This window comes from Sciurus vulgaris (assembly GCF_902686455.1).
Source record: "Sciurus vulgaris genome assembly, chromosome: 5".
NCBI classification, from domain to species: Eukaryota; Metazoa; Chordata; class Mammalia; order Rodentia; family Sciuridae; genus Sciurus; species Sciurus vulgaris.
Genome location: NC_136465.1, coordinates 179,746,772 through 179,774,395, shown reverse-complemented (window position 1 = coordinate 179,774,395; position 27,624 = coordinate 179,746,772). Strand labels below are relative to the sequence as shown.

The following is a 27,624-nucleotide window of genomic DNA, read 5'->3' as shown; positions in this document are numbered from 1 at the left end:
TCCCCACAGTAAACAGCTAGAGTGGGTCTGCAGAAGCCAGAGCAGAGCTGGGAAGGGAGCGACCTGGGCCGGTACCCAGGAGGAGGCACCGCAGTCACGTGCAAGTGAAGGAAGCTGCCCCTCCTCTGGGGAGAACCTGGGGCGGACACCAGTCACTCTGCCCGACATGGACAGGTGTCCACAGGGCTCCGTCAGGCCAAGAGGCAGGGGTGGCAGAACCACCCAGAGCCCAGCGTGTCTCCTGAGTCCACAAAGGACAGTGGGTTTCCCACCTTCAGAACCTACAAGGACACACACCTGGGGATGTCCGCGCTTCATTCAGTGGCATTTGACCCCGTGGCCTGGGAGCACTCTGATATTTTTATTCCATTTCTTCCTCCTTTTAAATGCTGATCATGAGCCACTAAATTATGTCCATGACCCACTAATGGGGTGACGGCCTGCACTTTAAGAGAAAGTGATCTCGGAAGTGCAAACTTCAGCATGTGAGGTGGGTGTGCCCATCCGTTAATCCATCGGGTCACACCTACTTATGTGGCCCTGGGAGCAGCTGCGGGGCCCCAAGGTCCAGGACCTGCCTTTGAGTAGTCTACTCTGGGGACAGAGGTGTGAAGGCAGCAGAGACACCCTGTGGGCTGGGGACATCATGGTGGGGTACAGGGAGGTGCAGCCAGGTGGGGAGGGCCTTGCCTGGAGGAGGGGTCTGCCCAGGAATAGCCATCAGCATGGAGTTAGCGGCTACATCCATGTAATTGCTGGGCCTCTTGAAGCCAATTTATGGGGAAGCCCTCATATCAGAAAACCAATTTCCGATGACATGTGAAACCCCATGGTGCTGATTTACCCTCGTGAGGGGTCAGGAAGCCACCGCAGAGCTGGGATCATAATATCCAGCTCTGCCGAGTCTGGCTCAAGAGCTCGACCCTTTTAAGAGGTTAAAAACAGATCGCCATAGGCCAGGGATCCCAGGAGGAGCTGGGCTTCCGCACTCCCGGGGACACAAGAGACGCCCGGCAGTTTGCCAGGCCCCCGAACCCTGGGCACAGCACCCAGCTGCTTGATGAGATCCCCACCCAGGGTTCTGCCAACGAGGTGTCCGGTGCTAGGGACGTACGTGCAGCACAGAGGAAGGAGGCCCTGGGCTCCACGGCACGTGCTCCCTACTCGAAGGGCTGCAGCCGCCCCGAGAGTGAGCCCAGCCACCCTCGGGGAGCCTCGGCCTCCAGGAGGGAACAGCCCCTCGCCCGGTGTGTCCCCGCTGACATCCAGAGGCCCTCTGGAGTGGGCCGAAGCCCCCAGACTCTTCTAAAAGGGGGAGAATCTCAGGCTCCTGGGCTGAAAGGCACCTGAGTCTCAAGCCGAGCCATGGTGGCGTTGGCACTGGGCAGCCAGGCAGGTGTAAACCCACCTCCCTGGCTTCCTGGCCATGCACAGTAATCAAGCCGTCCAAACACAACTTCTATGACTGACGCTCAGGCCTGCGTGGCCAAAGGAATGACAGCCAGCACTGACCATCCCTTCTATGAGTAAATTAAGCACTGGACACGTGCAGCTATGGCTGCCAGTGGTATGATGTCTGTCGCCTGCCCAGTGTCCCTGGTGTGTGGCCGCCTCCATATAACACACCCTAGAATGGGTGCTCAGCCCCTCCCGGGTGGCCCAACACACACCGAGCCCATCCCTGGTCCTGCTTGTGGCCACGCGGCTCTGCAGCAGGGAGACGAGCGGGGCCCTTGCTGTTGACCAGCTGGTTGAAAATCTGTTTTCTGGGACTGGGAGTGGGGGCAAGGGGGACACGGGCCTGCCGCGTAGGCAGAGGGTAGGAGAGCCTGGCCCCATCCCAGTGTGAGCCAGTGGGGAGGACACGAAGGCACCTGCGGGCGGTGGGCCCCAGGACCCCGCAGGTGCCGACAGCCAGTGGGCTCAAGCCCCTCAGCACATGGTGCAGCACAGGTGGGATGCTGTGCCCCTGCTAGGAGACCTGGCATCACCTCGGGCTGCAGGGCACCTAGCGCCACCCAGGGTGCTCCATGACTCTGCTGCGCCACACTTGGTGGGGAAGAAGGGCCCTACTCCCGTCCAGCAGAGATGCAGGTCCCCAGTACGTTCCCCCTGCAATCCGTGGGCTCGGTGGGCAGAACCTGAGGCTGGGGGGGGTCATCACAAAGCCCACCAATGGGGGCTTCTCCCAGGGTCCCGATATGCTGGGGCAGGGCCACTGTCCCTCCACTCATCAGGGTGGGTCCTATGCCCTGGGGACTTTATGGATGACCACATTTGGAGTTGCCAAGTGAGGACGGCCAGTCCAGGACAGTGAGCTGTGCTCATGGGCTGCCCAGCTCATGGGGAAGGGTCTACCTCAGCAGGAGAAGGCGTTTCGAAGCCAGACAGAGCTGGGCACAAGCCCCTGGGAATGTGGCAATTGCCACTGAATGTTCACCTTGAAACAGGGAATTTCATGTCACGTGAGTCTCACCACAATTAGTCAGCGCTCCCAGCAGCTCCAAGTCAGGGAAGAGGAGAAAAGAGGAGAGGAGAGGGAGCTGGCACTCACCTGCAGCTGCCCGGGGACTGTCCCCAACACCACACTGGCCTTGCGTATAAGGCTTGGCCTCCAGGAAGCTTGGCCACCTTGACAAGGGCCATGATTGTGGACACTGAGGCCAGGGAGGGACAGTAGTGTATCCATGCCCTCCAGGCATCAGTACAGTCTGGACAACCACAGGGAAACTAACCTGCAGGCCTCTGTCTGCCAAGGGGCCAGAGGTTACCCTGGGCTTGGGCCCCCACTCTCCCTGGCAGGTGAACACGTGTTGCCTAAGGACCGTCCTCTCCTGTCCTGTTTGCGCACCCCGGGGAGGCCTGGCGGTTGGTTTTCTTCCTGATAGCTGTGCTCAGGCAAGTTTCCTGGGCCGCCATCAAGGCCAAGCCTGCTTGAGTTCCTGCCGACACCGGAGGCCTCTGAGCCACTCTGAACCAGAGTGCTGTCCTCCTGGCTTGCTGAGGAACAGACCCCAGGCACCTGCCCAGCCCATGGAACCAGATCATGACTCACCCTGGAGCGTCCACACCAAAGCGCCTCTGGAACACATTGCTAAAACAGCCCATCTGGCTCTGTCCCATGCAAGATGGGGGGACTCTACTAGGGTCTAGTCTCGGTGGCTGCAGCTCCCTGCCAGATGCAATTCTGGAAGACCCTTGGATATCTGCAGGGCTTTCCAGATCCTTCTGCAGGGCCACAGACCTCCCTGACCTCATGGCATGGAGCCTGGGTCAAGGCAAGTCATGACAGATGCTGAGAAGTGAACAAGGAAGAGCCCAGGCAGGGGTGGTAGTCAGCCAGTGGGAGACGGAAGCCACTGGCTCTGAGCCCTGGCCTTTGGAGCATCCAGGGCCACAACCACATGGACTTGGGCTCTGTGGCCTGAACAAACATGGGAAAAGCTGCCCACAGTGCGCAGGGTGCACACTGAACAATTTATCTCAGAAAAGAAATCTCAAAGAATGCCCCAAACAATGACCAATGGCCCCACCACCCCTGGAAGAGCAGCTCTGGGGACCCAGTTAACAGTGGCCTCTGGAGAGAGGGGTCCACAGGGCACCTGATCGGAGGGATGGGTGGGGTGAGCTGCTGCCCTCCGTGGGCTCAGGGTCTGTAAGAGCCCACCGCAACACGTCTGGGAGAACTGGACGACCTCCCTTCCCAGTCCTGACTCTTTGGAACGTCCCTTTGGCCCCAGGTGGGCAGCAGAAGCTCATCCTCGTCAGCAGGTTCTGGACGCGTGCCACGCCAGCCCCAGAAGCCAGGAAGCCCTCACCCACAGTGTGGTTCGGGGTGTCCCTGTCACCCCCCACTGACCAGCCTCCTGGTGGTTCCACATCCAGCTGCTCAGCCCCCACGTGCACCCGGGGACCATACTATCAGGGACAGGTTGTCAGGGCCTCAGCCCCGGAGTGAGGTGGGAAAACAGGACTGGGGCCTCTGCCAGGGAAGGAGCCACCAGTGGCCACCTGCCCTGCCACAGCCACTTGCCTCGGGCTCTGGCGTCGGGCTGGGCACCCCCCACGCCCACAGCGAGGACGCGCACGTACCGTGGTGGTCTTTATCCGCCCGCCGGGCTGCGTGCACGTCCAGCCTGACCGGTTGATCAGCAGGTCACAGCCTTCCCCCTCCAGGCAGGGCAGCATCTCACACCACTGCTTCGTCCTGATGATGCGCGCTGTGGGAGAGAGGAGGCGGTCAGTGCTGCCCACTGCACGGGTACGACCGGGGCCCGATCCTGGCCCTGGCTCTCGGCAACTGGGCAACACGGGGAAGTCCTGGGGGCAGTTCCAGGTATGGCCCCCGTTGCCCAGGGCCAGTCAGCAGGGAGGCGGCCAGACACTCTCCTGGTTTGGGGCTGGATCCCTAGCCAGGCTCTGCCACCATCAGGCACCAACCAGCAGGCAGTGACCGAAGGTGCTGGACACCTTCACGGGGCAGCACCAGGCCCCTGCCTGGGGGTGGCAGCCTCGCTCTCTCCTTTGTCAGGAGAGGGTGGAGGGGCTTCCTGGTCAGGCACTCCTCAGATGACCTCGGGTGGCTGTCCATGGTACTGAGGTGCGGGCTCGTGCCTGGAGTGAGGCCGGCAGGAAGAGGTGGGTGCTGGTGGAGACCAGGGGGCAGGGCGGGGGCCGTGGCTCCTGGGACGCAGGCTGTGAAGCCCCAGTCGACCTCTCCACACCCAGGAGAAGTGTGTCCTCTCCTCTCCACACACCCACTGGTTTGTGTCTGCAGGCTGGGCACCGGAGACTGCTCTGAGCAGAGAAGCAGGGCACGCGTGCAGGAAAGCCAGAGGCTCGCATCTGCACTACGGAAGCTTCCAGCCAGCGGCAGTGATTCCTCAAGTAGGAAGAGACACCGTGGGCAACGTGAACGGCTCAGAGAGAGGACAGCCGGGCAGCAGCTGGGGCACCGGCCACCCACCAGGGGCCATTCAAACACAGTCAAGCTATGAACAGGTGCAGGGGTGGACACGGGATCCCACCAACTTCAACTCCAGGGTCAAAGGACGGAGAGAATTTGAGGTCTTAGGTGAGAACAAAGCATCCAGAGTATCGGTGCGAGGCCCAGTGAGGCCAGGCCTCCGTCCCAGGGGCTCCTGCCAAAACAGGTGCCTGCGCCCAAAGCAGAGGCGACCACGGCATCTCACACGCTTCTCCCCACTCGGGGGCCCTGTGGACTTCCATGTCCTCTTGCTCAGCCCTCAGCCCACCCCTCAGGACGGGCTTGGAATCCAGGTCTCCAGGGTGCCAGGGTTCATTCACCTCCACGTTCTCCACTGGCTCCTCCTTTCTGGAGCCACGTTCTGATGGCCCAGAGGTGCAGAGAGCAGCTGTCTGAGCTGCAGCTGTGCAGCCCTGCAGGGTGGGAGGGTGCCCGTGACCGTCACAGGCGCAGGCTGGGAGACCTGCCCAGGCAGAGGGGCCCCCGGCTCCCACCGGCCCGGCTCCGGCCTCTCAGCACCCCAGCTCCTGGGCTCCCTCCTGCACTTTCTTTTCCAACTCATTTTTTCTTTTTAAAAAGATAAACCGCAGCCCTCCTGATGGACGTACACCAACGAGAGAGGCAGTTTTGAAGGGTTTGTGCTTAGTGGAACTTCTCCCAGGCAGCGGAAGGGTGGCCACTAGGGAACAGCTGTGCACATGCATGCGTCTGAGGACTTGCGCTCAGACAGCGTCCTCCAGAGGGCCAGCCCTTGAGCAGGCGCACTGGGCCCTCATGGCCAGGCTGGATAGCGCCTGCTGTTCCTGAATCATTAATACTTGTGGCAAATGCCCCCAGTGCCACTTTGCAACTGCCTGGGACCTGGTAACTGGCCCTGGAGGGACCCAGGAGAGGGCTCACCCAGCAAGGACTGAGCCTTGGGCTCATTCCAGAGGAGGCTAGTCTAGGAGGCCAGGGGCAGTCTGTTAAACAGACTAGGGAGGTCCCCCAGCTGGTGACCAACCCTCCTTGCCAGTCCTGATGCGCCAGGAGGAGCCACCTGAGGACCTGCACTGAGCACAGTGGACAGGAGTCCTGGGATCGATTGGTTATGCCTGCCATGGACACAGCATGGAACCCTGCGGAGCATATGCATATATTAATATATGCATATGCATATATTATTATTATGCATATATATGCGGGGCATATATTTACCCAGTTAGTGAGGCAGCTTGTCCGAAAGCTGACCATTAGGCCAGCTCCTTCCCAGGTCACTGCTAAGCACTGAGTACAAGTTCACATACTGAGCCCTGAGCCTTGAATTTGGAGACGGAGACTTTGAAAAGTAGTTAAGGTCAAGTGAGGTCATGAGGGTGGGGCTCTGATCTGACAAGGTTGGTGTCCTTAAAAGAGACACCAAAGAGCGTCTTACAGACCCACCACCTTATGAGGACACAGTGAGAAGGGGGCCCTACAGACCAGGGAGAGCCTCCCCAAACCCCAGCCCTGCTGGCACCTCGATCTTGGCCTTCCCGCCTCCAGAGCTGAGGAATAAATGTCTCTGGTTTGAACTGCCAGCCCGAGGTGCTCTGCTGTGATGTCCCAGCTGACGGAGGCAGCCAGGAAGGCCACGGACAGGGCAGCGTTCCTTGCTGAACTGCAGTCCTGGTCAGAGCAGTGTCCTGAGGAGGTAAGGCTGGGCACCGCTGAGCTCTGGGAGAGGAACCGTCTGGCTTCCTGGGATCCAGGAGAATGGTGGCCACCCCAGGCTGCACCCTCAAGCCCTGGGCAGCAGCCCCGAGCTGCCCGCCTGGGATCTCACCCAGCTAGCATGGCGGCGGGGCGCAAGGGGCACTGGCACGGCACACACTTCCCTGGCTGCTCATCCCTCACGCGAAGCCACAGCGGCCACCTGTCCAGCCCCCATGCGTCACTTTGGGTGACAGTAAAAGACGGCACAAAAACCTTCTGAGACACCAACCAATACAAGTCTGAAGCCAAGAATGACTACGGGATTCACACGTTCCCGCCCAGAAATCCTGCAGGTTGTGCCTGAGAAATTCAACACGTCATAAAAGGCAGGCGTGTCTCTGGCTCCAACCGCCCAGCAGTGGCATGGAGGGGCTGGCTGTGGCTGTAAGTGTCCCACTGTGTGTTCCCAGCTGTCCCAGGGAGCCTCCCAGAGAGGCGCCCGGCAGTGGGCACCAGCTCACATCCTGAGCCTGGGAGGCCTCAGCTTCACCAGTGGGCCCAGAGCCCCAGGGCAGTCTCTGCCTATCCTGAGCCAAGACCACGGGCCTGGTCTTTCAGGTGAGGAGCCCCAGCTGCAAGAGGTGGGCAGGAGGGCCCAGGCTCAGCACTGCCTGCCACACACAGAGCAAGGCCCTGGGGTGCCCAGCACAGGCCAGGTGGCCAGGCAGCGCAACAGCACTGGAAAGTTGGTCCTGGCCTGTTCGAGGGGCATGAGGGGACAGGGCCAGGTTTGGAAGCTCAGGACAGTAAGACCCAGGGACCAGGGCTTGGGTTTGGATCCCATGCTACCTCATGTCAGCAGGGACCTCAAGCCAGGGCTCCCTTTGGGGGGCCCTCCCTGAGAGGCTGGCAGTCAGCAGGGCTCAGCAGGACAGAGCCCTAGTGCCCAGTGCCCTCTCAGCCCTCAGGTCAGGCACGGTGGAAGGCACTTTTGGTTGCTTAGACCAAGGCTGAAGAGGCAGGAGGATGCTGGGGAGACCTGCAGCCTCGGAGCATCTTGGGAGCCCCACAGCGGCTTCCTTGCTGGGGCCTGGCTCCTCACCGCCCTGTCCAGGTCAACTGCCCACACACATCGGGGCTGCTGAGCCTGTCATTCCTGCCTGCTCCCTCCAGGCTGTGCTCTGCTGGCTCCAGGGGAGCCCCACAGAGATGACATGATGGCATGCGCTTTGGGGCTCAGCATCAAGACCAGGGGGCAGGAGCGAGGGTGGGTCCCGAAGGCCTTGGTCAGGGGTGGGGAGGCAGTCTGTGCTGCCAGCCCCGTGGCTGGCCACACACTGCACACACACATCTGTCCACAGGCACCTGTGTACACAAGCACACATGTGCACCCATAAAACATAGGCACACGTGTGCACACCCACACAGGTGCACCTACACACACGTGCATGCCAGACACACACACACACACACACGCACGCCCAGGAAGGCCACTCTGGGCTTCAGGCTCACAGTGGGTGCATGGAAGCATTTGTGGAATGAATGGACAAGCAGAGTCCCTGGCCCTGCCCCATCCCAGGCCTGGGTGTGCCCAGAGCAGCCCTCCGAGGGCACTGGCGCCGGCGCTGAGCACACAAGTCCTTCTGTTTGCCCCAAAGAGCTCTGCCCGCCCAGCCCGGCCCACTTCCTGCTGGGGGCGGTGGGAGGCGCAGGGCCAGGCCACGTCCCAGGGACAAAGGGGCTTTTCATGTGGCAGCTCACAACTTCGCTTCACCCCGGGCATGGGCTCCGAAGGCCCTGCCTCTGGCCTCGTGTCAAAGCAGCTCTCAGGGCATGGGAGGGACATCCCCAGGGCCTGGCGAAGCTTCCCGGGGGCCACGGGTGGTGGCAGCTGATGGCCAGCCTGTGGGCAGACGTTGCCACATACCAGGCTGTGACACCCAGGAGGCTCCTCAGCACAGAGGTCAGCTCTGGGGCCTCCTGTGCCCCACATGCCCACTGAGAGCCCCGGGCCTGCAGAGAGCAGGAAGCCAGGCAGGGAGGCACCTTGGGGAGCCGTTCTGCCGTTGCGGGCCCTGGCAGGGGCCACAGCCCAGGGAGCGGCCAGGCTGGGCTGCTCCCCTCTCCACCTGCCACACGTCCCAGCGGTACCACCAGTCACTCTGCACACCTCTCTTCTCCAGGCAGGGCCTGCATCTCACCCACATGTGCAGGCAATCCACCAGACACACGTCATACACACACACACCACGTCACACACCACATCATACACACACCACGTCACATGCACACACACACACTCCACACGAACGCGCATAGGCACACACATCCACATGCACCACCGCACGTGGCCTCAGGGTTGCTGCCAGCTCTGCGTGGCACTCTGTGCTGTGGAGCTCCCTGGCAGGGCATCCCTGGGTCTGTGCCCCAGAGCCCTCTGCACGGACACCGCTGTCTCCTGGGTGAAGAGCCACTGCGGCCTCGCCCTCGAGGACGGCAGGGGAAGAGCTGGCCTCGTGGCACTTCCCAGCGAGTGCTGCGATCGGCGAGCCTTGCAGGAAGGAAGTGGGAGGGAGAGGGCTGGACTTGTTCCGGCCCCGGGTCAAGTTGCCCAAGCAGTCGGCACCTGAATGGAGCTGAGGAAGGAACCTGCAGCCACGGGGGTACCAGGCCAATGGGGGACACAGGGACCTCCAGGGACAAAGGACGCGCAGGAGAGGAGGGAGCAAAATGCATCTGGGGAGGGACAGCTCCGGAGGGCAGGACCTCCCGGCATGGATCTGTGTAGGGTGAGCTGACCCCAGGCCAGGGCGGCCACACAACCTGCCTCAGTGGCACCCATGAGTCCTCATGGACGGCCCCAGCTAGAGTCCTACCAGGAAGGGGCACGTGCACGCATGCCAGAGAAGACCTGCTACGGAACTGCTGCCCCAGCACTGCTGGCCACTGCCTCAGCCCGCTGGAGGCCTGTGTCACTTGAAGACGGATGGGGGCTGCCACCAGGCCTGCCTGGGGAGGTCTTCTTCATGCACTTCCCAGCACCCTCCCGTGACAGGAGCTGAGGCCCTGATGCTCCCGTGGGCCCAGGTTCTCAGGAGCACCAGCCCGATGCCCTTGTCCACTACAGCAGGTCCCGGAGACCAAGCGTTTCCTCTCACACAGAAGATGCTCCCAAACACAGCCAGGAGGCACTGCCCACCTCCCCAGCCTGGAGCAGGGTCCATCAGAGCGGGGGAACCTTGCCTTTGGGGCCTTCAGGATGGGAATCATGAACAGATAGAATGGGACTTCTCTCTCTACCAGAGTCCTGAAAACCTTTGGTTATCTTGGTGCCAACAGAGAAGTTCCGTTCTGTGTGCAGGAGGCACTGGCCCGGCCTCTCCAGGACCTCAGCTGCACACCAAGGCCTCTGGAGCGTCAGCCACCAGCATGCAGTGGGCCCAGGCAGTGCCCGAGGACCCCGCCCTGCCTACTTCCTGATCCCTCTCTGCACCACCTGTGCCCACCCCCGCCCCGTCTCCGTGGGCAGCAGTGGAAGGGCCGGCCAGCCCCATGCTTCAGTGCAGTGGGTCGGAATCCCCCGATGGTGAGCCACACCTACCCTAGGCCATGGTCTCGCCCTTGAGCAGCCAGCTGTGACGTGCATGCATCAGTGCTGGGGCACCAGAGCCAATGCTGCTGGCCCAGGGAGAGGTGTGGACAGGGCTGGCAGGAGCAGGGAGCTCCAGGACGGTGGAGCCTGATCTGTCCACAGACCTCTGACCACCACGGAGCCTCTTCTGCTTAGCTCTGATTGAGCCACGTGACAAGTGCGTGGCCCCGACACCTGAGCGTGTCCTTCAAGCTTCTCCAGCAACTCAGGGTGCACCATGGCCGGGGGCTAGTCCAGAGCTTGGTGGCCAAGTCCTCTCTGCTGACCCTCCCTGAGAACACCGTTCTACCCATGGAGTCAACGAGGTGCATCCCGTGTGGTCTGCAGGGACTTCGCCTCCAAGGACAGCAGCCCGAGTGCAGGAGGGAAGGGTGTGCACACGTGTGTGTGTGTGTGTGTGTGTGTGTGTGTGTGTGTGTGTGGTGTGCAAGCCCCTGTGTGCACACAGGGAAGCTTTCACCGCACTCCTGGAAACCCACGTGGACTCCAACAGGAAGAGGGGCAGCCTGGCCCAGGCCCATGGCGGCGGCTCTCCGCCTTACCTCTCCCTCCTCGGGCAGTTCATTAGCAGTAAGTGCAGCAGTAAATATGCGATGAGGATTTCTTCTCTGTCCCCAGTCTCTGCAATAATTGGATTACTGCTGTTTAAAGCAACGTCCTGTCATGCTGAAGGCCAGCTGTCCGCACGCATGTAGAGTGAGCGTTATCAGGAGTCTGCTTCAAAAATGCCTCCGGAAGGCCCGGGTCAAGCGCAAGGTGTGATCACAACACACAAGCTGTGACTACCAACAGGACTTGGGGAGACAAGCCCGTGCGTGAGCCACGCGGCTCAGGAGCAGAGGGGCCCGTGCAGCAGCAGGAAGGCCCTCCCACCCCAGCCCGAGCCCCACACAGGCCCTGGGAAACATCTGCTCGGTAAAGTTAATACTGCAAATTTAAATTTTATTGGTTTTGCAGTTTTATTTGTGTTTAATTTGTAAATGGCTTTTGGTTTATTCCAGTTTTATGGGCTAGGAGGGCTCTGGCTTTGCATTGGTTCATATTTCTGCAACATTATAATAAAAACAATGTAGGTCACAGCGGGCAGCTCGAGGGGTCTTCCAGGGGCTTTCCCACTCCGTGTCTGCTCTAGACCTCAGCGAGCTGTTCAGTGGAGCCAGACCACAGCTGTGCTGCGCTTGTTGGGAGAAAGACCTGGCCTGCTGCGGGACTGGACCTGAGCTGGGCCCAGGGGACTCCCCATGAGTGAACACAGCACTGTCGTGCACAATGGCAGAAGGGGGCTCAGGAGGCATTGGCCCTGGGGCCATCAAAGCTCTGGGGAGGCCCTGCCTCCCCCTCCTCACTGCAGGGGGGCATCAGTGTCCTGGGACGGCCATTCGGGCTCCAAGGCTGGGTCCCAGCTGAGACACAGATCTGGGCACACGCCCTGGAACCAGCACAGGTGTGGGATAGACTCACAGGTGATTGGTTCCCCACGGTCAGTGGAGGCAGCATCTCCCCTGCTGGCCTGGGGTGTCTAGCTGGCTGTTTTAGTCACTGTGAGGAAATGGAACATCCTGTCACCTGCCTCCCCGTGTGGTAATCATGTGCTGGTCCCAGGCAATCAGGGCACAGAACTTGGCTGAGCACTGATCTCCCTGCTCACAGCTGGGCCTGCTCAGCTGCCTCTTCCTCCCGTGCCCGGTGGGTGTGGCTCCCAAGGGCACCTCACTGAGCCTCAGGCTGCTGGCCTGCTGCTCCCGCTCCAGGGCAAGCTCCCGAGGCCATACGCCTGGAAATCGGGCTGGAGACCTTTGCCCTGTAGGCCCCAGGGGCCCTCTGGACCCACGGTGTCCTCTGACACACAGTCCCACTCTCCAGCGTCCCCGGCTGCAGTGACCTGTGTATGTGCCAGGAGCCCTCACTGGGACTCCCAGGAGACATCTTTGCCTAAAGCCCTCTCTCCTCCAATTCCTGACTTAGGGACAGGGTCCAGCCTCGTGCAACTGTCCTTGACGACGGCGTGGGAAGGCACCTCCAAGGAGGCCACCCTTCTCCAGGGGTCTGGTGTTCAAGACAGACTCAGCAGCATCCGGAAGGCTCCACCAACCCCTAGTCACTCGTCCCCTCTCAGCCTGGATGCCTTCGATGTCACACTCGTCTTTCCTCTCTTTCCTGGGATTCTCCCAGGAGCAGGCGGGGCCTCTGCTCCAAACAACCTCTGCAGGGTGCACCCTGCCCTGGGTCTGCACAGGAGCCTCCCTCTCCACCAAGGGAGGAGTGCTATGCCTCAGCGTCCCCTCTCCCAGCTCAGCTCAGTCACCACACCCACTGCCGGAGCCCCTTTTCTCTCCCTATCACCAGCATCATTACCATAGGAAGAACCACCAGCATCATCACAGTAAATATAACCATCACCACCACCACCATTACCATCATTGCCGTAGAGATAACCATCGTGAGCACCATCGATAGTAATCTCACCACCACCATTACCATCATCACCATAGAGATAACCATCGTGAGCACAGCAGATAGTAACTCACCACCACCATGAGTACCATCACCATCAAGCTATTATCACCACCATCATCAGAGAATAACCCTCATCACCATCATTACCTCCCCATCATCACCATAGATGAAACCATCGCCACCATCGTCACCATCGTCACCATAGATAAAACTGTCACCAGCATCATCACCACAGATGTATCCATCAGCACCACAACCAGAGCTATAACTCTCCATGGATACAGATATAACCCTCGTTGCCGTCATCAGCCATGCACACAACCATCGTCACCACGACCATCTTTACCATCATCACCATGATGACCATCACTATGCTCAATCACCATCGTCACCACCACAATCACGACCCTAGGTCTAACCATCAAGATATCGTCACCAGAGATATGACCCTCAGCAGCACCGTCACTGGCGCCATGAGCCCTATAGATACAACCACTGTCACCACCACCACCACCATCACATGATGATGATCTTGGTCACCATCTCCTCTTCCTCCTCACCATCACCCCATCCCCACCACCAGTGCCACCACCATCACCACCACGATCCCTACCACCACCTCCTCCACATCTGTCACTAATGTCCCCATCACAATTGCCATCGGCAGCATCGGACGCGGGCTCCTTTCATCCTTGGGGCAGTTCCAGATGGACAGCTTGTGCTGACGTCACTTCTGACATGAGCGTGAGACATGGAGGGGCAGTGAGGCGGGCTGCACCTCCGTACTGGAGGCCTGCCGCCTCCTGCCCAGGCAGCTGTCCCCAGTTCCTGCCCGACGCGCCGGCAGGGGTGAGGTGGCGAAGTTCCTCACAGCACTGTGCTGCGGGGAGCGGAGGGGCGGGGCACGTGAGGTGCAGTGCCGTGAGCTGGGGACCCAGGGCACGCTCTGAGGCCGGCTGCACGCGGGTGCAGACCCTCAGCCCGCTCCACCAGACGCTCGGGTGGGCTTCTGCCTGGACAGACATGGTGGGGGCTCAGGCCACATTCCCCGGGGCCTGGGGCACAGTAGCTGCTCACCGCTGAGGACGTGTCCAGCCTGCACAGGTCCACACAGAGCTCCACGTCCCATGATAGGCGTCCCTGTCCACGGACGGCCCCAGCCACTTTCCTGACAGCAAGGAGTCCTCAAAGGGAACGGCGCCTGGTACGGAGGGAACTTCTGGTGGGAGGCACGCAGTGTGGAGAGTCTCGCTCCACAGCGTCCTCTGCCCTGCAGGAACTCGCCCCTGCCCACCCTGGGGTCCCTGCTCTAGAGACCTGAGAGGAGGGTCTCGACCGAGGGATGCAGGGGCCACTTCACTAAGTTCTGATGGCAAGTGGACCCCAGGCCAGGCGCTGGCTTCATCCACACTCCAAAACCCAGCGCACACCACCCACGCATTTCTCATTGGCCCGGAATCGCCGCCGAGCTGTCTGGGAAGCCAGCAGGCCCTGCAGCAGCACTTCAGAGGCCTAGGGCACCTGTCCCGTGTCACCGCCTGCTTCCAGTGACCAAGGAGGCTGAGGGGATGCTGTGCAGCCGGCCGGAGAAGCAGACAGGGCCACCCCACACACCCAGCCTTCACGCCACCCTGTGGACACACGCCGCCAAGGTCCAGGAGATGGTCAGGGCGCCTCCGTGCTGTGGCGGGAGGCAGGCAAGTCTGCAGGGGCAGCTCCCAGCGGACAGGTCAAGGGAGCAGGGCCACCGCCGTCTGTCCTGCAGGCTCGGCCAGGGCTGGAGAACCTCTCAGAGCCTCCAGGCTGCCTCTGGGGCTGCGCTGATGCTTTCCTCCCGGGGCAAAGTGGGGCGCACAGGGTGGGGCAGAGCGCGGGGCCTGGCAGAACCAGAGCAGCCTCGTTCACACTGCAAGCCTCACGCTCTCCCCTGCAGCCTGCTGGGAAACTGTGCCTCCGGGAGGAACAGCAAAGCCAGGACCCCGGCAGGTGGGAGGGTGGACTGCACCTCGGAGCCCTGCCGCACGAGCCCGGGGAACCCAGGAGTGGCTCGGGGACCTCTGTGACCTCCTTCACGGAGTGAATGTTGCCCCTTTAATAGGCGGGGGACAGTCTGGAAAGCCTTCATAACTTGTCAGCCTGGCCCAGCTAGTAAGGGGACAGCGAGATTTAGGAAAGCGGGAGACGAGGCCTCAGTTCTCCTGGAGACGGCGGCTTTCAGTCCTGACCCCAGGGCCTTTGCTCAGACTCGCTGCTCTGGTAGGACACTGGGCTCTGCAGGCCAGGCCTACACACACAGCCTGCACCCCCCTTGCTTGCTGGTCAGGAGACTTTGCAGCGATGGGAGTGACAACGTGGGGAGGGCTTAGGGTCTGGGGTGAAGGGCGTCCGGCCTTGATGTCCACTCCCTGTGCAGCGCCTGAGCTCTGCCCCACAGTGGAGGCCATGTCCACCTCCGTTCCTACTAGGCCTCCCCCGCTGTCCAGGACAGAGCATGCTGCTGGCCACCAAGGCCCAGAGCGTCACTCCTGCCCTGGGCAGGACCCCTTGGGCTCCAGGAAGGGTCCTGGAGAGATCACGGATGGAGGCCGCTGCCTAGCCTGGCCCTCAAGGCCGTCCATGAGGCACAGGTGCCGAGGATCGTGGGCCAGCGTGGCCTCCTTCCCACCCCATGGGGCCAGGGCAGTCCGCTCAGCTCCCGAGGGCAGCAGGCCTGGGTGTGCACACCTGATACCATGTGTCTCTCAGTGCCAGTTGTCGGGGCAAGCAGCGGGCTGAGAGTCTGAGTGGGCCCCAGTTCTACCACCTGCCAGAGCCAGGGGAGCCCTGTGGCTGGCATGCCCACGGGTCCTAAGCTGTTGACCTGTGGCAGCTGTGACCAACAGAGTCTGCGTGGCTGTACATGTGCACATGCGTCTTTGTATGTGTGTCTGTGAGTGGGTGCTTGTCCCTGTGTGGCTGTGGGTGGCTATGTGCCTGCAAAGTTATATCTCTACATGGCTGTGTCCTGTGTTCCTGTGTGGCTATGTCCCTGTGTGTCCCTGCATGGCTGTGTCCCTGCATGGTTATGTCCTGTGTGTCTCTGTGTGGCCATGTCCCTGTATGGCTGTGTCCCTGTGTCTCTGCATAGCTCTGCCCCTGCACGGCTGTATCCCTGTGTGTCTCTAGGGGGCTCTGTCCCTGCAAGGCTGTCCCCAAGTGGCCATGTCCCTGTGCGACTGTGCCCGTGTGGCTGTGCCCCTGCGTGGCTGCACGTATGCCCGTGGTGGGTCTGAGGCTCTGCTCTAGGGCCGAGCCACCCGGTGACACGCCTGCTGCCAGCTTCACCCTCCCTGTGCTTCCTGGCACCAGGAAGTGGTGGCCAGGCTCTGAAAGGTAGAGCTTAGACGTGCTCACTGCTGGCCCTGGGCCAGGCCCCCGCGCATCCCAGTTAGGGAACCAGGAAGCCCGCAGCCACGGGCAGAGCCCCATGCTGCTGGACCCTGCCTCCAGGGCAGACACTGGCCACGGATGGCCACACTTCAGACAGGACACGCAGGCAGGCGTGACAGCAGTACTGACCTGCTGGGGTCGTGGGGATGGAGTGGCTCACCAGCCCCAGTTGCACACGTGGACCCCAGGAGCAAACCACGTCTTCCTTCCATCGACACAAATCCCTCGCTCTCCCTGACCGTGGATCACCCCCAGTGCAGTGGGACGCAGGGACCCAGCCACGTCAGACACACGGAACACGCCCGCCCCGTCTGGGGTGGCAGAAGGCAGTGGCAGCGCCTGACCAGGAGAGCCTGTCCCCAGAACTCACTGATTTTGAGACAGGCACTTCCTTACCAGGGGTAAAGGGACACTAGTGAACACGTGTGTGCTTGGATTATGTGTATGTGTCAAACATACAGATACACAGACACACAAACACAGTCACGCAAACACACAGACACACATACACAGAGACCCAGACATACACAAACACACAGAGACACAAACACAGGCACAGAAACTCACCGTCACACAGACACCAGAGACACAGATACACACAGACACACAAATATGCAGACACACAAACACACAGACACAGACATACACAGACACAAATATGCAGACACACAAACACACATAAACACACAAATTTAGAGTCAGGAAACATGCACACAGACATCCACACCCACATATGCACACACAACACAAACACGCAGACCCAATGGCCTTGTAGGTGTCAACCCTGGCGCCTGTCACTGGAGTCAGAAGCACCTGCAGAGTGAAGTTCCCACCTGGAACATTTAAAATCTGAATGCTATGCCAGGCTGAGGGCCCCAAGAGGCCCTGGACTCCCACTTCTGCCCCCAGGGGGCAGCGTGTTGAGACCCAGCCTGTGGAGAAGCTCAGTGGCAGGTAGCCCTTGGTGGCCCTGGGAGCCCTTGGTGGCAGGGGCTCTGAGCCGTGACCTGCCTGGGCTTGGGGGGTGGCAGTGGGTGAAGAGACCAGAGGGCAGCTCTCTGAACGCCATGGGCCTGAAGAAGCTCCTACAGACGCAGGTGAGCCTGGTGCTGAACTCGGGCAGAGAGCAAGACTCACCTGAGTTCTGACACCTGTGCCCGGACGCCAGGGGCCTAGGCTGCTGCCTCTCTCCAGCAGTACCTGGACACCTGCAGGCCACGCGGCCTGGAGCATGGCTTTCCCAGGCCTCCCTGTCCTATGGTCCAGGCACTGTGCAGTGACCAGGATCCCTGAGGCGTGGGGGAGCAGGTCCCCAACCTGGCTCATCCCTAGTCTGGGCTCTGGGCCCTGAGGCTGCAGCAGCTCCCACTCTGACCCATCCTGGAGCATGGCCACTGCTGGGCGCACGGGGATGTCCAGCCTGTGGACTCACACTGAATAATGCTCGGGGTCCCTCTGCACTCCCTGCTGTCGCAACGCACTGGGTGTGCCAGGGCCCTGGGGTCCCCGGTGTACTAGGGGCAATGCACGGGTGGGAGGGGCTGGTGGCTGACACACTGCCCCTGCCCTGGCCAGCTGTCCACCTGCTCTGTGGGAGGGTCCTGGCCAGTCCTGGTTCCATAAAGACGGGATGACCACAGGGGGGATAAGAGGCATCGATCGACACTAGTCCTGGCCGTTTGGGGATGTCTTCCCGGCACCCTCCAAACCCAGGTCCTGGGGAGAACAGAGCAGGACGGAGGTGGGAAGGGCACAGAGGTGGCCCATACCGGTGCCTGTGCCAGCCTGGGTTCCACAGGTCCCGGGTCCCCAGCTGCCTGCCTGGCTGAGGCCTGGAGGACCGGGGCCTTTGGGGCAGGCCTGCCCCTGCCCTGCTCCCATTGGGGACTAGCTCCGTGCTCAGCTCTGTGCTGGGTCCCCTTGGTCCCTCAGCTGACAGCTGGCAGCTGCATCATTCATGGGCAAAGGCTGCCAGCGAGCTTCCTGGAGCCGCCCAGGTGTGGGCTGAACTTAGGAGGCTTCCTGTCTGCAACCTCCGGCCTGGAGGAGGGAGGGGTGCAGGCTGACAGCAGAAGCTGCGCTGAGGTGGGGCCATCCGCTGCCTCCCAGGCACGAAGGGCCGGGGTCATGCTCAGGCCACAGAGGCATGCACAGCTGGAGGAGATGAGGCCCAGGAGCCCAGGGACAGGCGGGGTGGCCTGGGGGTTCATGGAGCAGTGGAGGCTCCCAGGCTGCCCCTGGTCAGCCAGGAGGGCTTCCTGGAAGAGGTGAGGTTGAGGATAAATCGGCCCCATGGAGAAGGGGGCGATGCTAAAGGAGGGGCAGCATGGAAGTCCTCCTGATAACTAGTGGGCAAGTGGTCAACCCTGCAGACCTGGAGCACAGCGACCAGCCGTGACGTGGGGAGCCAAAGTCCTCTGGCCACCACTGGAGGTGGGCCGGGGTCTGTGGGCTCAGGGTTCCTCAGCCTACCCACCTGCTAGACTGCAGGCAGACCCCAGGCCCCAGGGGGGAGCGGGCCCAGTGCAGGTGGAGGAGTGGGGGCAGAAAGTCCTCAAGGACATGTGGACAGAGACAGAGCCCAGCAGAGCAGTGCCTCTGGAGGGCGGTTCACGGGGCCTCCCCCTGCTCTGTCCCGGAGAGTCCTGCTGGTGGCTGGGGACAGAGCCTGGACAGGCTCAGGGATCAGCCCCAAAAGAGGAGCCACAGGGGGCAAAGGCTGGGAGCCCCATCCGTGACACCATCTGCCAGGGCTGAGGGCCTCAGGAGCAGATGGCTGGGCCAGGCATCCACCCTGGGTGGCCTGGCTCTGCAGCGAGAGCCAGGAAGTGGAGCTGACTCAGATGTGGCCAGCGGTGTCTCCAGGGCATGGCCACTGAGACCCTCGCTAGACAGGCCGGAGGCCAAGGTTCCTTCTTCACTGCGTTCTTGCCCCGGCTCTGACAGTCTGAGTGCACACGTGGCCATCCACGGAACCGTGAGTCCCTTCTAGAGCCTGATGTCCCAGGAGGCTCCAGGGTGGACTGCAGGGGAGTAGGACATCCTGTCTTGGGCTGGAGGCCGGGCCAGGGGGCCTGTGGAGAGGTGGTGGAGGAGGCTGGAGAGACCCTGTCACGTCATACCAGGCCATCCCACATCCCGCCAAACGGCCAGGCTGTGGCCAGCACGTGAACAAAGGTATCCTTTCTTTCTTTGAAATCAGGGCACAACACCTCCCAGGGCCAGGGAGGCCACGTCGACTGCAGGGCTGAGGAACATGAGCAGGAGAGGGCAGCGTCTGGTCCTGGGACCTCCGTGTGCATCTTTAACCACTTAAGAGGAGAAGAATCTGCGACCCCCAGATAACGTCTTAACATCGGACAACATCTTCTTTCTACAACTTCTAGACAGTGGGATTTAGTGCCAACAGTCTTGATAATTATTTTTTCTTTAAATAGTTAACAGTAGAACGTGTGAATTTCAGGATGGCTCTCTGATTAGAGTGATTCATTAACTGCCTACGACTGTCCCCTCCAGCCGGTGAACGGACAGCCCTGCGTTGTGATGGGCGCATGGCGCTGCACCCGCGCTGAGCACTCCAAATGCTGCTAATCAAATTAGATGGAGAGGGAGAAAAGCCCGCAGTTGTCACGAGCTACCTGCTTCATTATCCATTAGGATCGAGACATGTAAATGGAGGGGAGGAAAACATGCCAATCGTTTTTCTTGGGCAAATTCCTAAGAATTGACAGAGCTGTTTAGGAGGGAACACAGGGGAGTGCAGAGAGGGTGGTCTCTTCTGCCTGCTTGCAGGAGGCCCCCGGGGCCATGCTGCTGGGAAAGGTCCAGGAGCAGCAGGCAGCAGGGGGACGTCGCTCTTCACACTGCGAGGCAGCCACACGTCCCGGTCCTCAGAGGCGGCGCACTCCTTGGCTTAGGTGATCTGGGACCAGCCAGGCAAGGAAAGGGCTGGTGCTAAGTGTTGCTGGGAGGCCACCGCAGGTGGAGAACTCTGCCTGCCTCCTGGGGAAGCTGGTGCCCTTGCTGAGGCTTAGACCCATCATGAGTCACCATAGGAAGCTCCGCTAGCAGGTCCACCACCCTCTGTCCATCCACCCACCATTCCTCCATCTCTCATCTGCCCACCCACCTATCCATCCATCATCCATCTCTCTGTTCACCATTCATTTATCCACCATTCATCTATCAAGACATCATATCAGTTCATCTATCTACCATTCATCTTTCATTCATCTCTCATCTATGCACTCATCCACCCATCCACTCACCGTCCATCTCTCATCCATCCACTCATTCACTCACCATCCATCTCTCATCCATCCACTCATCCACTCATCGTCCATCTCTCATCCATCCACTCATCCACTCATCCATTCTCCATCCATCTCTCATCCATCCACGCATCCATTCATCATTCATCCATCCTTTCAGCATATTTCCATCCACCCTCCCATCACCCTGCCTTTATTTACTGCCCACCCAGGCATGCATCATCCAGGTATCCAACAACCCTTCCTCCCTCCCACCCACCCAAACATTCAAACACCTGAGCACTGTGTTATGGTCTGAGTATGTCTCCCCAAAATTCTCATTTGGAAATCCTAGTCTGCAAGGCGATGGCACTGGTGCAGGGAGTGGGGGCTTTGGGAGGTGACGAGAACATGCAGGTGGTGCTGTCAAAAGCAGGATCAGCAGCCTGTGAAAGAGGGGCAGGCTCACCCCTTCCACCCTGTGGGGATGCAGAGAGGAGGGGCTGTCTACAGCTGGGAAGGGCTCTCACCAGCATCTGCCTGGTTTGCAGGATGTCATTTAAATCTTAGACTTCCAGTCCCCAGGACTGTGAGGGACAAATTTCTTGTGCTTATAAGCCACCCAGTGAATGGCACTGTTACACCAGCCTAAGTGGACTAAGACGGCACGAAGCTCTGGAGTCGCCTCCTTCTCCAGTGATCAGAGGCCCGTGTGGCCTTAGACCTGCACTGCCCCCTGGGAAGGGGCCGTGTGCCCTCTGCTCCCCTTCCCTGCATCTGAGGCAAGCTTTGCAAGAAAGGCACGGAGCTGATGCCGGTGACGCGCATGACCTGCTGAGCTCTTGACACGGCCCACACGTTGTCAAGACACTCTGGACTTCAGAGCCCCAAGTAGCTTCTCTGTATCCCACAGGGAGGGTCAGCCAGCCATGGAAGAAGGGGTCAGGACAGAGTGTGGGCCGTGAGGCCTCAGCCAGGGTGCGTTCTGACCACAAGAGTGGAACTGTAAAGAAGCAGTGTGGACACACCCCTGAGAGGGGACGGCGGGGCCAGGACGGGAGGTGGGCCTGGGTCACACTGTACACGGGACTGTCACATTTCCACAGCGTCAGGTGTCCCTGGGGACTTCAACAGAACTCACTAGCTGATGGCCTCAAAGACCCCAGAGGAAGGAGGGGAGGCTGTGGGCTTCTATAGCATGGCGATGGGACCCTGTCCTGAGGGGGCTAATGGGCTCCAGGGACAGCTCACTGCAGCACTGGGAACTGCACCTGCCTTCTTTGGGCCCCAGCAAAGTCACCTCGGGAGACACTGAGCTCCGAGGGAGCAGCTGCAGGGAGCCCAGCACCAGCCCTGCCCACCCTTCCCCCCAGGCCCAACCTTGGGGCTTCCCAGCCACTGTCTCTCCTGGGCTCCAACCTGACTCCATGTCACTCGCCCCAGCAGCCTCCCCTCAGGAGATACCCAGGTCACCGCCCCTAAGGACCCCTTCTCTGCCTGACCAGGGGATGCCTGCGGCCCTGTCCTGGGCATTGTTCCTGGCGCTGCAGGAACAGCCAGGGTGCAGGTGTGTGGCCTGGCCACCTAGCTCTGGCCTCCACTCTGACTCTGTGTACAGTGGTTGGGAGAATGAGCCCGTGATGTCACCTGGAACCTGGCTGCCAACAGACCTCCTGGGGACAACATGCATGAGGGACAGCAGGGCAGAGCTGGGGCTCTGATGGGCAGGCCTGGCAGGCACGGCCCCTGGTCGCCTCCAGCGCCTCCACCTGGTCAGCTCCTGGGTGCTCTCGGGCAGCACACGTCCATCTGTGTGCATCAATGGTGCCTCTGTCGGCGGCAGCCACACCTGCAGCCCATCCAAGGACACTAGTGTCCACCCAGAGAGCCAAGCAGTCCCCACATCTGGCAGTGCCTGACGCAGGGCTGCTGTGATTGCTGCTGAAAATGGTTAAAATCACCTAACTGCAAAGTGTGCGCGTCCCAGGGGCAGGCGGGGCTCCTCCGTGAACACCTGCTGAGCGTTCTGCAAGGAAGCCAGGTGGACTCAGACAGACCGCGCGGCCTCCGGGGCAAGGCCTCCAGGCGGGAGGCTGGGAACCGTGAGGATGCGGCTCACTGTCCTCACAGACTCAAGGAGGCAGAAACCCCACGTCATGCATGGTGGCCGCGACCTGGCTGTGGAGACAACAGACCAACCCTGGGAGGCACTAGGTGCAGGAGGAAGCAGAAGCAGCGCCTCTGCCAGTGGGAGGTCGGCAGCCCCTGGTCCCTGCAGGGGAGGTGCTGGATGTGCACCACTTGCTTCGGGTTCTGCCTGTGCCCCCGCAGGGCCAGCACGAGGGACCAGGGGCCACCAGCTCCACCTGTCCAGCACACACGCTGAGAGGAGCCTGAAGACACGCAGGACGCCGTGAGCCCACCCGGCCACCGGGGACGGAGCGGGGTCCATGCTGCCCAAGCCCCCAGCCTGCCTCTGCTGCAAATCACGGCACCGAGCAGCAGTGCTGGGCCTGCTCCGAGCGCTGGCTAGGGTTCTGGACCAGAGCTGCCACTGAGCCACCTCTCACTGAGTGGCCAGGGCACACAGGGAGGCAGATGCTGGGCGCTGGGAGCTTCCTGCAGCAAGGAGGCCCGGCCGTGGCCAGGTGCAGGTGCCAAGGCAAGGTCAGCCACAGAGGAGGGCAGGCTGCCCAGTGTGGGCAGAGCCACGATGGACCTCAGAAGTGGGTCCGGGGAGGGACCCTCCTTACCATCAGCTCCCGGAGGCCACAGGCTCCCCAGAGCTCAGGATCCACAGCCCGTCACTCCAGGGGCCCGCTGTCACCAGGCCTGCTTTCCTGCATCTGTCCAGTGTCCCCCGTTCTTCTCAGGGCACTAAACACACTGGACTGGAGCCCCCTCCTCCAGCAGCCTCATCTCGTCACATCTGCAAAGACCCCCATTTCCAAGGTCACACTTCCTGGTACTGGGGTCTGGATCATTCCAACACGCCGTTCATTGAGTTCAACCAACCACAGGCCTTCCTGGGGTAGGAATGCAGTGCAGTCCCTGGTGGCCAGCGAAAGGCGCCATGACTCCAGGGAGAAAGGGCCAGAAGGGGCCAAGAGCCCACGGCGTGTCCCTCCACATGGACCCTGAGGTGAGGGGTGCCCCTGCCGCGGGACCCAGCAGAGGTGGATCTGCTTGTGAAGAGGACAGACCGCCTTGGGCCACACCTGCTTAGCCGTGGACGCAGGCGGGCATCTCCACTGGACACCATGCATGGCTGGTTCCCGTACCGCACGCGGCAGCGGCTCCCCTGCAACCGTGACTTTCCTCCTTGCTTTGATGCCACCGTTTCCCGAGAGTCTCCTGGTTGGGGAAATCTGCCCTGGCTTAATGCGGTTTGTTGGGTGACAGGTGCGATGGCAGCTCTCTCGTGGTCCTGGGCGTTGTGCTCAGGGGCGGCGGGACACGGGGCCTGGCCCAGCACGCGGGCCCCACACAGTGGGGTCTGAGAGGGTCTGCCAAGGTTCTGAGACCCGCTGGGAATGGAGTAAAGGGCCAGAGAGCGAGCACCACGTGGGATTTCAGTGGCGCGTCCGCTCCCCGGGGAGCCTGGTGTGGGTCGTCCTGCCCGAGGCGGGGCCCAGAATCCCACAGGCCCATGGCACTGCCCTCCTGCAGCTGCTGCAGATGAGCCGGGCTCTGTCCTCTGCCCTCTGGACAGGACCCTCCCCACGGTGACAGCTGCCACTGAGCCCAGGCACGCACGTGGTGCCAGCACACCACAGGTGCGTGGTGCCGGGACTGGAGGGGTGGCTCTGGAAAGCTGCCCTGCTGGGAGGTGAGCCTGCTGCGGCACCTGCCCTGCCTGGGCTCCCGCTCTCTGCCCTGTGTCCATGTCGAGGCCGCTGCCTTCCTCTGTGGCAGGTCCCCGTCATTGCTCTCCTCATCCCCTTGATCTGGCCCTGGTCTCCCCCTCAGCCTCAACCTGAACCGACGCTAGCTTTGCCAGGAGCGAGGCGGGCAGTGTGCAGCGGGGCGGGGCTGAGGCTGGCCCCACAGGGAGGCTTCTCCTCTGGTTCTGAGGCTCTAGCTGGGCTGGCAGCAGGCAGCCACAGGGCAAGTGCTCCCCTGCTGGCATCCAGGGTGCAGCAAGTTGTCCCCAGGACAGGCTCCCTCCGGGGCTGGGTCCAGTGCGAGGCAGTTTCAGCAACAGGCATGATGTCCTGTCCCCCAGGTGTGTGGGGGGAGCTAGGCCACCGCCACCCGCCCACACCCAGGCTGCAGTGCCAGAGGGGCCTGGACATGCCTCCCGGGGCCTGTGAGTCTGGGGGACAGTGCCGTCCTCCCAGTTCTCAAGTGGGGAACTGAGGCGTGGGAGGCTGCCGAAGGCCGTCTGAGGGAGGGAAGAACTGCGGTGGGTCAGGACTCAGGAGTCGCTGGCCTGGGCCCACTTGGTCAGCAGCAGTGACCCGTGAAGACACTAGAGCATGGGGGTGGTCGTCACTGTGTTTTCCATCGGCCGCGTCCCATCTCCCGGCGGGATGGCTGTTGTCAGGTTCGTACTGACGAGCGCAGCACTCCGTCCCGGGCAGGTCCTGCTCTCTGGGCACCAGCCCTCTGCCCTGCCCAGCAATTCTCAGGGCTGCCTCGAGCTTCAGGTCTACCATGCTGCTCAGAGGCCTGTTCTGAGCTGTCCCTGGGCCACAGGTCTAGCGTCCTCCCGGGTTTCCTGATCCCTCCTCGCCTGCCGGTGACATAGGACGAACAGCCTCGCATCTCAGAGTGGTCGGCTTAGAGAGGCAGGGCTCCCCATCCACCATGGAAGCCCCTGCATGGTGTCCCTGCAGAGGACCCAGCAGTTGCATGGCACCATGTGGCCTCGTCTCATCCCCTGGTCCCGGCCATTCCCGGCTGCCTGCCAGACTGCAGGGTCCCCACCCACAGACACATTCAGAGCCGCCTTCCAGGACCGTGTGATGACAATGTCTGCCACCAGCCAAGTGCGTGGGGGGAGGACATCCCTGCATCTAGGCCTCCGGGAAGCCATGGGCCCCTCTGCCCTGACAGCAGGGAAAGGCCCTGTCCTAGTCCACCAGCATCCCTGCTAGGAGCTGGCACCTGACCGTGCTAGGGATGGCTCTGTCCAGCATGCCCAGCCCAAGGCAGATGTGTCTTATACAGATTCACTGGCACTGACGTGGCAGCCTGGGATGCGGGAAGCAGCTTCCAGCTGACAACCAGGCAGGGACAGCCCTCTGCAGATACAGCCAAGTGTCCTGCGGAACCACCAGGGCCTGGGCCTACTCCTGGGTGCCCAGGAGTGACAGTAGCTGCCCAGGCTCTGCTGAGGGTGTTGCAAACCCCTCCCGGCTTTCGATGCGTGTGATGCCAGGATGCTGGGCCGGGGAGCCCCCCGCCAGATGGAGTGACAAGTAAGGTAGACCCAGTGACCTCTCCATTGTTACCGGCCAGGAGGTGGGCACGCAGTGACCAGCACACCTCAGCTCCCGTCTAGGTTAGCAGAGGCGGGGCAGGCTGGCTCCAGGGCTGAAACGGCAGAACCGGACAGAGTTCCAGTGTTCTCTCTTGGGGACAAGGCCTGCCCGGGACTGTTATCAGCTGGTGCTCTTTGTGTTCACGGGCCAGCTACACAGGGACTCCCAGAGCCAGGGCCCCACTGTCGAGGGGCAGGACATGCCTGTGAGTGCTGAGTGCTAACTCTGTCCACAGGGCAGGTTTATGGGGACCGACACTAGGGAGAGCCTGCAGCGAGGCTGTAGAAGGTTCCGGAAGCATCATGTCCCTGTGGGAGGAGGGTTTCAGGACTCCCTACAGACAGAGACAGGCCCTTCCCATCACCATGTCCCACCAGCAGGATAGCATGGCTAGAGGACTGTGGACAGGGACCTGGACTGACCAGGGATCAAGAAGCCCCGTCTGCATGGGCCAGTGCCTGAGAGGAGTGCCCCTGGAGCTCTACTGACAAGGTGGGAATGAGCAGTGTGGGTCCCAAGAGGAAGAGGCCACTGGCCGTGGGCCTCGCCAACAGGACTCCTCTGAGGGCTGCAAGAGAAAACGCAGGCAGCAGCCCAGAGTCCACATTGTGGCCCCTGCAGCAACAGCAGCCCTGCCAGCTCAGGTCCTTCCTCCCCAGGGGCTGAAGGGAATGACCACTGTGGGGTCATACCGAGGCGCCTGCCCAGGAAGGCCACTTTATCGGAACCAAGATCTCCAAACCCATTCCCTAACTTTTTCTGTGCTTTACCTGCACTGTGACTCCCAGAATCCCATGTGGGGAAGCCCTAGCACATTCCCTGCTCCACCTCCTACTGTGTCCCCCCGCCAGCCCAGTGTCCAGCAGGCCACTGTACCACGGACCCAGGGTCCTGCATTTACCCATTGGGAACCTATTTTGATCTTCATGTACATAAAATAAATCTTCACTGCAGGATAAGCGGCAACATTTTCCTTAAAGGTGAGAGAGTAAGTGTGTCCTGCTCGGTGGCATGAAGGGCTTCAGGGATGTTGTCCACCAGGGCTGGCCTGTCTTCATGGAGCAGGTCCTGTGCCAGACCTAGGCCACCAGCAAGAGCCAAACCCAGTGGGCAGGGGAGCACCCCCCACGGTGGGCACGAGACAGATCGTACCCAACACATCATGGCTTTATTGGCTGGGAGTTGGGGCAGAGTCGAGGGAGGACCACAGCAGGGGACAGCTGCAGATGCTTGACCCAGCTCTGCCACCCAGGGGGTAACAGGACCCTAGCTCTGCTCCCCACCATACCCAGAGGGGGAGGGATTGAATCCGGACACGTGGGACCTGCACCCTCGTCTGGGGCTTTGCTGGTGGGCTCTGGGGCAACAGCGGGATTGGACTGGGAACCGGCTGCTCCAAGGTTCCTTCCTCCCTGAAGCCAAGTTTGCCCTGTGTTCCTGGGGTCCTCCTCTGCTGGCTCCTGGCCATGTGCCCTGCCTTTCCTGCAGGACAGTGACTAAGGCCCAGGATGCAATGTCTATCTGCACTAATAGCCAGTGTCAATGTCCAGACAAAAGCCCAGTGTGCATGCTGTGCACTCAGTCAGGGAGGCTGGGCAGCCCACCTCCAGCATCTCAGCCTTCTCTACCCAGCAGCGACAGGGCACTGACCGTCCCCCTGACGTGAGCCTGCCCTTGGCCAGCAGAGCC

General features: G+C 61.2%; 1 protein-coding gene across 2 annotated transcripts in view; it reads right to left on the bottom strand.

Annotated features, from left to right (window-relative positions):
* The window catches only part of TAFA5 (TAFA chemokine like family member 5), a 236,198-nt gene that overhangs the window by 27,333 nt on the left and 181,241 nt on the right, over positions 1 to 27,624 (bottom strand). For both annotated transcript variants that reach the window (XM_079141267.1, XM_079141268.1), the window contains exon 3: positions 4,093 to 4,220. In XM_079141267.1, coding sequence (XP_078997393.1) covers positions 4,093 to 4,220 — 128 coding nt within the window. The remainder of the gene's footprint in view (positions 1 to 4,092; positions 4,221 to 27,624) is intronic.